At 32.6% G+C, this 10,626-nt stretch overlaps 1 protein-coding gene across 1 annotated transcript; it reads left to right on the forward strand.

The window, feature by feature from the left end:
* Positions 1-620: 620 nt before the first annotated feature.
* On the forward strand, positions 621-9,830 carry LOC125062617. Its single transcript, XM_047668656.1, has 3 exons — positions 621-677; positions 6,471-6,595; positions 7,078-9,830. Exons 1-3 carry the CDS (start codon positions 668-670, stop codon positions 7,924-7,926), a joined length of 984 nt encoding a protein of 327 aa, XP_047524612.1. The 5' UTR covers positions 621-667; the 3' UTR covers positions 7,927-9,830.
* The last annotated feature ends 796 nt before the right edge of the window (positions 9,831-10,626 follow it).

Here is a 10,626-nt window from a genome sequence, read left to right on the forward strand (position 1 = left end):
ATTTTTTTATTAAAGACAATGATAGCTTATATATTCCTGAAGCCTTGTTGTATGTCCAAAAAAATATAAACGATTTTAAAACAAATGGTGACTTTCACCAGTATAATACGCGAAACTAATTTGAGTGTACGACCAACCAGGCTCCAAAAGATAAACCACTCCTTATATGGAAATTGTATTCGTTTTTACAACAAACTCCCAAGCGAAATTAGAGAATTATCACTAAATAAATTCAAAGCCCTCGTTAAACGAAAATTAATCAATAAAGCGTTTTATAAATTTGAGGAATACTTAAATGATTCTAATCCTTGGGATTGATTTGCTCCAGTTCAAACAATTTGTATGACTCAATACTTGGCGATTAAGAAGAGTGGCGGAAAGTTTCTTGCCAGTTCTTCTTACCCGCTCTACGCCCTTGACTTGTAGTAAAAGTAAATTTACAATTAATTTTACTTATTTCTGACGATTAATAAGTGTACTTGTTTACCTATTTGAATAAAGATATTTTTGAGTTTGAGTTTAAGTATAGCTTCAATGGTTAGATCGATTTAGTAGGTTATTATTGCCAGCTAATTGTTGTGAGCGCGGTTTAGGAAAGGCTTTGGTTATGATAGGGGTTGCCTGTAGTCGCGGCGGCGTCTAGCGGCGCAACGCACCTCTACTGTTTATGGAAACGGGTAATTTATTACTTCACTCGCTTTACACATTTTCTTTTTTTATTGGCACTTAATACGACTTGACATCTGTTTTGCTATTAACCTAGAACGTTTATGTATTAAATTGGTATATTAGAAATGTATATTTGTATTGAAATTGATTTTATGTGACAATTTAAGTTTAATACATATCATGGATTATATTCATTGTGTCTAATGACTTGGAGAGTGGATTGTAAATAATTGACTTCTAAAATGCACACGAAATATTAAAACAAAATGTATATGTTCATTTGTTTCCATTTGTTGTGTAAAGTTTTGAAAGCTTTACAAAATAGAAATTCATACTCTTTGTTAATGTTTGTAAGTAACACTAAAACTTGAAATCATAATACATTCCATAATATAAGTTGTAGTACAATATATTTATTCAAAAACTTGTTTTTTTAAAAATATAGTGGACACTCTTAAGTTATTAAACATTAACGTGATTAAACAAAATTGTAAATAGACGGAGTTTAAGCGTGCTACGTAAACTGAGTCTACGTTATATGTGCTACGGCAATAATATAAATACAGTACAAACATAACGTATACAAAATCGTATAAATCATCTCTTAGGAAAAATTAACTAGTCCAAAGAACTTGAAGATGAAATTCAGCTAAGAAATTTGGTGTATTAGTTTAAACTGATTTAAAAAATATTGTTAAGGTTTTCGAGTAATTACATATATGTATATCATTAAAACTACATTAAATATTGTGATTTAAAAATAAATTTGACTGAACTATTCCCATGATCATTACTAAGTTAAGCGAAAACCGTGTTACACTAGATACTCTATACATTACATATGAAGCAAATGCGTCCTGTTGGAATATAAGAATTATCTATATTTATTATTGTTATGATAATTGTCGGGACTGCCTTAGGCTGACAACCTAGAGGTTTTGAGTTCAATTTCCGCTGGAAATATAATTTTGTGTTTCGCGTGATGTGCAACTAATACAGGTCAAACGAACTTAAAGCGAGTTTCAAAAGCTGTCAAACCATTTTTTATGCATGAGGTTTGACACATTTGACAGACTCAATCCTATATATTTGGAATATCGATGCCAGGGCTCAAACAAAATAATTTTTCTGGACTCTCATGATAATCATTACTTTCCGTAATAGGTTTCTCTAAGCTATTAGGGTCAATTTGCGATATATTTTACATAGAAATCGATTTTGTGTATAGAAATGTGCGTATCGAGCGGCACGTTTGATTTTAACAAAGGGAAACCGACAAAAGACCCGAAAATGGCTGTAAACTAATGTTGTAAAGTACAAAATGTAAGAACAATTAGCTAAATATTTTTTTAAAGATATTTTCATTGCGCACTTTATGATTATTATTCGTTTACTACGTTTTTATGTACATATAATGGAAATATTGATTACAACAAAGTTAACTACAATCTATGGTTAAGAATAGAATAATTATTTGAGGAATATCTTTAACAAAAGTTATCTTATTGTTTGAGCCTACAACAAAACTTATTGATTTATTACGAAATTAAAAATATCAATAACACGGCTGATTGCTACGGATGACGAAGACCGGTTACATATTGGTTACAATGGTTTAAAACATATATCTTGCGTTTCCTGATACTGCCTTCAAGTCCCTGTGAAACGATAATTTTGGGTTGTTAGCGCTGATGGCACATTCATATATAACAGACACAGTTGTGTGTCCTTATCAAACTGTATTATAAAGTTTATTTTATTAAAATATATTTTAGACCCGGCCTACTAACTTTTAACTTGTACAGTAGTTTAACCGTGTTCGTTAATCAAATTGTGTCTTGAATTTATTGAATGTTTTTTTTTATAATAGACTAGGGAGTAATTTTAGAATGAAATAGATACAATTTAGAAAGAGATAGAAGAATTCTTTCCCACAACGATTACGTTCACCTGAAAGGTAATAGGGTTGGTCTACTTTGTGTATCGATATACATAAATAATAATTTTATTTCTAACCATGATTAAATTACTCGTCTTGTGGTAGAACCGTCTATAATTATAGACTGAAATTCCCTTTTTTTGTTAGGTTTAGGAACGGGATTAGCCCTATTAAGTGACACAAAGTATTGAAGTTTGGACAGTCGTTTGGATTTCGGTTTGGATAGTTCGTGATAAGTCTCATTACTGAAACTTACCCTAAAAAAATGTTAAGTTTTCTTTCACCAAACTGAACTGCGTTCTTAACTAAACGGCTCTTAACATTAAAATATAATCGAGAAATTGAATCACAAGCATCGATATCGACCTGCATCGGACATCACTAGTAATAATGCACCTTGACAGCACTAAGGAAATAGTTTTTTTAATCACATCAGACTTAACAATATATCATCCCTTTATTCACCACTGCTACATATTCGCGCACATGGCATTGTCCGACTTATGATAGATTTTGGGGCAAAGGGGTCTGGAGTACAGCCGGTGCACGGATTGTATAGCTTTAGCGCATGTTATCAATCCATAGTGGAACTATAACATGGGAACCATTTACGATATAATAATTAAAGCGCCATTGTCTCAGGATATAAAAAGGACCAATAAATCAGTCACTGTAACTCTAACAAAATATAATTTTAGCAATGGGCGTGTCCGAAGTGATTTTATTTCTTTAGAAACGACGGGGGGCAGCCTTTTGTGATGGTAATGTGAAGTCGGACGAAAGATTAGGATGCGGTAGTGTAATCAATACATGGTCACTGTGACCCTCTTTTGTAATATTTGACCCAGTGGCAGGTTGTACAGTGGTCAACTTGTTTGACGGGGATGTTACGTTGCAAGTGGAAAATGACAGGTCAATGTTAGTGATAATAATTGCATCCATTTTTCTTATGATCATGGAATGGTTGGAACACCATTGTAATGAAGAAAATTCATGTTACACATTGTATTAGTATCACACTTAAAAAAAATGCTTTGTTTTGATTAGATCCCCATATAAAACATGTTAGATTTTGGTGATATATAGACGCGTTTTAGTATTTACATTCTATTAATTATTGGATAAACGACGATCAGATATCGTCATGATAAAAAAGTTGTCGATTGATACTAATAGATAAAGTATAGTGCAGGTAGAATAGAATGAAAACGCCGATTCTTCTATGAAATAACTTTTTAATATGTATATACAAAATGTCATTAATCAATTTTATAGGCACCGAATTTTTCTATATTGACTATAAACTATAGGTTTTGCATGAAATAATATACTCTCATAAACGGAATTTTTACAAACTTTTATTTAATTACCAGTAAATAAAGTTGAGCTGTTAACAAAATAATTAAGAAATATAAAACGGGAACTCTTTTGAATTACATCAGCGAAATAAGTTTTAACGTCGTATCTAATTCGTCAATTGTTCCACGAATTCCCTTTGTTTCTAGATTATATTCAACGAAACAGAAAGAGTTGTAAGAAATATTTTCTAAGCGATTTTTACAAGAAGGCCTCGCTTTGTTATGAATAGAATCGACTTTCTTAATATCCTTAAGTACTTTATAAGTCATCTTACGAAATTACCGTGAATTTAAATCTAAGGATAAATGGTGTGTTATAAGTAGCAAGTAATTGTTTCTCAGTTTATCATTCATTGAAAATTAATACTGACTTTTTAATCCACCTTAATCAAAGTACTTATCCAGAAATCAAAACAGTCACTACTGTTAATGAAAATTGCCTTCAGTAAATGTACAATGTTAATACTATTTTTTACTAATATGTACTTTGAGATAAAAATATTACAAAATTTCTCATAACATCACGTTCGAGATACGGCCCGCACAAAATTCCACAAAACTTCCAAAGTTAACATTAGAAGTGCAAGGCGCATTTGGCGCCTAAAGATTTTTTATGTAGAGAGTTAGTATTATTAATTGTTGAATTCCTTAAATGTACAATTACAAACATCTAATTCTATACCTTATATTACGTAAATTAAGGACTAAAGTGCATTGCAACCATTCGAATGCAGGTTAAATCTAAGTTAATCGTTTCCTTCGGAAATATTATGCTGTATTCATCTTACACCTTATGGCTATAGATTATATATTTCCGTGGCATGTAGTGGTTCCAGGATAATAATAATGCATTTTTTGTCATCCAAAACGTCCGTGTGCGATGCAACAAGATGTTTGTCTGTGTGCTCATCTAGTCGTAGCAGCTGTTGTGTCTATTATTCTATCATAGTGTGCGCATTTTGTACTGCGACGTGATTAATTTTGATATTTTATAATATATTATTTTAATAATATCGTAAATTATATACAAATCTTGTCAAATTTCAGAATAGGCTGTTAATTATTAGCTATATTAGTTTGAATTTAATCGGTTTTAATGTTAAATTTGGCAATAAACAATATTTAACAATAAGTTCCGTTCTTAAGTAAAAATTATATTGACGAATAAAATCTAAATAATTTAAATCGGAAATGTCGTGTATCAAAATAGTTAAATTTAATAATCCCTCAAAATCGCAATGTCCTTCAAAATTCACGACGCACTAAATATTTAGTTTCAATTTGGTATAATTTGCCAAAAATAGCACTACTCTAGTCGTATAATTTACGGGTTTGCGTGATCCGTTGACATTTAGCCTAAACTGTTTGTGGCGTACAAGACGTATCAAAATGTGTTTTTTATTCTGACCCAGTAATTATGCAAATAAACCGATGAAAATGTCGCGTCACGATTAAGCTATTTCGAACTTTTTGTCAAAGTTGAATAGACGTTTTCATTTCACAATTTTCTTTCAAACTATTTTTGTGAACAACGGATTTTGTTTGTATAATGGATTGTGAACCCAATATTAGGTCAGTAATTCCTTTATCATTCCAAAAATAATAACTATTGATACCCACAAAAGTGTTATGATAATATAATGTAGTAGCATACATTATTTAATACTACTTATAGACTTTCTAATAGATAATAATACATCCGATGATCAAAACGGTTTGGCCCTCGTACAATTTCACAAGGAAACATTTTTTGCATCGTTGCCGAAGCAATTCCCAAGACCATGTGGACCGCTAGTAAAGCTTCGTTCGCTAGAAGCTAGATCAAATACACCATCCTGCCGGCATTGTAGTTCCTTTATCAATACTTTAAAAAAAATGTGTGTCTGTCCCATTCTAACCAAATGTTCCTGCCCAGTGCGAGAAAAGGAGGGCAAATATATTTTTAGAACTTGTTCAAATGAATCGTTATAAACAATGTATTTGGAAAGAATGCCAAATACAAAACAATTGACGACGAAACGTGGTATATAATTAGGCATTTGGATGTTATAAAATATTTTTACAATTATAAATAAAAGTTTTTGTTTCATATTATGTTTGAATTTATGTGGTTTCTTGAAGTCTTTGATGTCTTTTAAATCAGGAAGTTTTCAGTTTTGGTATTATGATAGATGTTAGGGCAAATTGGTCTGCCAATAAAACATTCGTTTAGAATTAACCATTTTTTTTATTGCAGTGGTGTTTTAAATCACTACACACTTTGAACTTCATACATGTCACTCGAAAGCGCTGGCTTGATTCCTAGAATAATTGTATCGAGTTGATAAAGATAATAAAAACCAGACTTTTATACAAAATATAACCGATTCGGAATTTTACATGTCAGTTAAAATGTTAAATGTATTAACTACACTCAATATCTCTACAGTTACAGATTTTGTTATGATTTGTGTTATATATTCTAGCTTTATTCAATTATTTTTAGATTTTTGATCTTTTTATAGTTGAAATGAAGTGTGCAAAACTACAACTTCAGGAGAGAACGAAGATAGGCCCAAAGGAATCAACAGCCGATGGACCACGTAGGTATTGTCAGAGGCGGCTTGTTGATCCAGATCAAGACTTATGGAGGAACTGCGACAGGTAATTTTCTCTTAGCAATACAAGAGAGACTTGGTAGCTTAATCTATTCACGTCTAAAAAAATATTTTAGCTCGCTCCAGTCTTTGTATTGGGCCTGACTGTTTGCATGCTTAAGGTACGAGGAAATTGCGCATTTGCTATAGTTTTCGTCTCCAATAAAAAATCACAGTGAGAAGCGAATATCAAAGTACAATAGCTTGACCAAAAATCGAACCCATACCCCTACCCCTGTCACAATAGTTTGGGGTATGTTTACTCAGAGAATAGACAGCGCCATCTCTGGGCGTAAGTAAAGACTAGAGTCCTGGTTAGTAATATTGTATTTAAATGTTAAATAATATTGTATTCATCAAATTCTTAATAACTAGTAGACATGGGTTTGTGTTGATTAATAACTAGTAGACACACTTCACTTATTATTTAAAATTTAAATACTTAGTGAAGAAAAACATGCCCATTTTAAAAATTATTATTTTCTTTGGCAGGTTCAGGTTTAATGAAGACGCCAACTTAATTGGATCATACTACAATGGTCGATTACGTCAAGGCGCTGATGACTTATACCTTTCAGTCCAAAATTTACAGTTCCAAGGAGTAGAGCAACAGAGGAAAAGACCACGTACTAGCTTTAAATACAAAACTTTACCATCTCGACAACACCGAATGTTTGTGAAAGAACTTGTTGAAGATAATTTATATGAGGGTGGTCGGTGCTCTGAGCTCACATGTTACTACTACGACGATTACGCCAAGTATTTAATAAACAATGATCGTTCGAGACCTTCATCAGGCAAATCTAGCATATTCCTATTTGACGCAATTGAAAAACCTAAAGAAAATGTCGCAAAAAATAAGGTGAGAACCAAAGCTTTGAAAACAGCCAAAAGTGAGTCAAATAAAAAGAAACCTAATGAGATACTAAATGGTGATAAGAAAGATTTAGAACCTCATGATAAAGATACAAAGATATCGTATCACAAAAGTGGAAAGAGAAAAAGTTTGACTATATCTAGAGCCGACAGTCCCGCCACTCTACAAGTTATTCGAGTCGACGTTGTTTGCAATTACTGTACTAGCTCAATCTCCGACTATGAAGATACAAAACAAACTAAATCGCAAGATATTACCAACGAAAAAGTAGCGAAGGGAGATTCGCATTTCGCAAATAAATATCTTTTGACGAATACAGTTAAGACTCTTGATGAGAATGCGGGCGGGGCGAGAGTTACATTACTTTGTAAGACTTTTAAGTTAGCGGACAGATCAGGTCTGTTTGCTGAGAATAAAGCAAAATCTTTGAAAATTAGACGTAACTGAAAAATAATATCCGCTTCATACTTTAAATCAATTTATGTTGTAAGAGTTAATTTATTTTTATCTGCGAGATGTGACGTCTATTAAAATTACCTGCGAGCGAATCTTGGCGCCCTTCTGGCGCCACCCTTACTTTCTATATTCTATATTCTATGGTTCTCAAATTTCACAAATAACCCTCAGTATTATATTCATTAATAGGTGTATCATTTATGATGAGAGCTTGGTGTAATTATTTATATAAGTTTAACTATAACTGTAATACTATACGGATGATTGCGACAATAAAGTAGTTTTCAACTTATATAGTTTTAAAATATATTAATAACAAATAAACAGCAAATTGCGCGTCAATGTTGGTGTGTTGTGGGTCTTATAAACTTCAGACGTGTAAATAAAAATTAAAGTTTGGTTTACTCAACGGACGAAAGTCATCTCTAAGTTTGAGAATCATTTGTAAAGATAGAAAAAAATCTAAACAAACTTTCCACGTACCCTGTGATTTAGTACGCCGAAGCGCAATCTAGTTTATTTAAGTGTCGTTTAATCTTAAGTTCCGCATCGGAGTAATAAAATGCTCTGCAATCTTTTAATTAAGAACAACCGCGCATTGCTATTGTGTTAGTAATAATCGTAAGGAAATATCAACATTTATGAATAATGACTGATCATTTCTAATAATTTGGTGCATTCTAAAATGTACCATATTACAATGCAATAAAGGTACTATTACAATTGAGGAGGATTTAAAGTGACAATCACAATCTTGCTTATAGTATTCATGATATAGGTAAGAAGAGGAACATGAACCCGAGTTTTATTTCGGCTGATGACCCAATTACAAAGTAAAAATATTACCTATACTATTCTATAACGTTCTTAAGCAGTATGCCCGGCCCACAGTGCCTTCTTATTAGTAGTAAGCTACAATTCTAAACTATTTAAAATTAATAAAATAAAAGTGCATTTTTTACGTAAAATATTACAAAGAAGGATTCACAATTTGTCTATGGCATATGAGACAGGGTCGCAAACATAGAATATCAGATGTAATATAGAATAGTGAGAATGATTAACGATCCGAATGGAAACGTTTCTGAATATTAATTTGTAGTTGAGGTCACTAGAGCCTTGGCAAATGTGACACGGCCGCAGCGAAAGGATTGGTACGCCATGGACCCCCCGATAGGGTGTATGTGCCGAATTTATAGGTGTGAGAGATGGAACTTCAGGGTAGCTAAAGGGTGAGGTGGACTTTGGACCCCCACACTTAGGGGGCTCGAAACCCCCGATTCGCCCTAGTCCGGCACCCCCGCCCGAGGCTCCCGTTCCTGTCCACGCGATAAGAGGAAAGAGGGGAGGACGTCAAATGGACGTTTTACGCATAATTTAGAGCAGTAAATGGATTCGAACAGTCTCCACACAGCACACATAAGCGTTAACGCGATTTTGCTCAAATTAAACATAACGCCGCTGGCGTGATTAAATTAAAACTATTGTTTTGCTCGTCTAGAATATTCTAGTTAAATTCTCCAAGACCATACTAACATATAATACAATAGATATTGAGAATATAGATTGTAATATTAAGTGGTTTCAATTAAAATTTACTTAGATTATGTGATAGGGAAGGGTTAGTTTAGTTATCTCCTTGAAACCGCTGAGGGAAAATAGACTTTAAACCAAATTGAGTCGTAGAAAAATGATAATTTCTCTCAATGATCATATGTATTTTAAGTCCCCTATCTCCCCAATGGAAACTAGGGCAGGCAATTTTCTTACTCATTAATACAATTTAAGACAAGTCAACAGATAGAACAGAGGTTTGCGTATCATGAAACAACTTTTGTTTCACCAGGAATTGTGAGCAGTACTTCCGGGTCATACACTGAGTACGTTAACCACTAAGCCACGGAGGACGTCAAAATAATTTCCCATAATGATAAATAGAATTATACATTATTATAAAAATTATAATTAATTTGACTTTTATTGCTATCGCCTGCTCCATCTTTTACCTACGATTCTATACGATTTCTACGATTGCACAAATTACGAGTCGTTTTCTATAGAAACATCAGTGGCGTACTAATCTTAAAACTGGTTGTCTGTTCAAATCCCTTAGTCTATACACGCAATTAACACTTACTTGTAGAAGTAAGTAGAAGTAGAAGGAAACCATGTTAAGAAATGCATATTATATAATTATGAAAACTCGCAAAGCGCAAAAGCCTGATCACCTACAAGGCCTATAAAGAAAAAATACTAAAGAAATAGATGTCAAAGGGCATTAGAAACGATCATGACTGAAACTTTTATTTCGTTGTCGTATCTCGGTCCATTGCGTAATTAATATTTACTCACTACGAATATTTTTGAAGAAATTTCAAGTTTATACATTTTTTTTGGATCTCAAAGGCATTGGACCCCGTATTAGAGTCCGGGAAAAAAGGAATAAACAAAAGTTTAAGAATGTAGACAAATTTTTCTTAATGTTTTCTTGAAGGCAAAAATAACTAGTTATTTTCGTTTTAGCTTTTGCGGGTTTTTTCCAAGACTTTTATTTTATTTTATGTTATTTTGTGCACATAAAGAGAATAATAGTATTAATACTCTAATGGCGCTAAAAATTACATGGGTTAGGTTAATGGACAAATAACATGTCGTAGATTTTTTGGTATAAGCTGGTTTCCATATGCTTTC

Source organism: Pieris napi, chromosome Z (assembly GCF_905475465.1).
Source record: "Pieris napi chromosome Z, ilPieNapi1.2, whole genome shotgun sequence".
Taxonomy (NCBI): Eukaryota; Metazoa; Arthropoda; class Insecta; order Lepidoptera; family Pieridae; genus Pieris; species Pieris napi.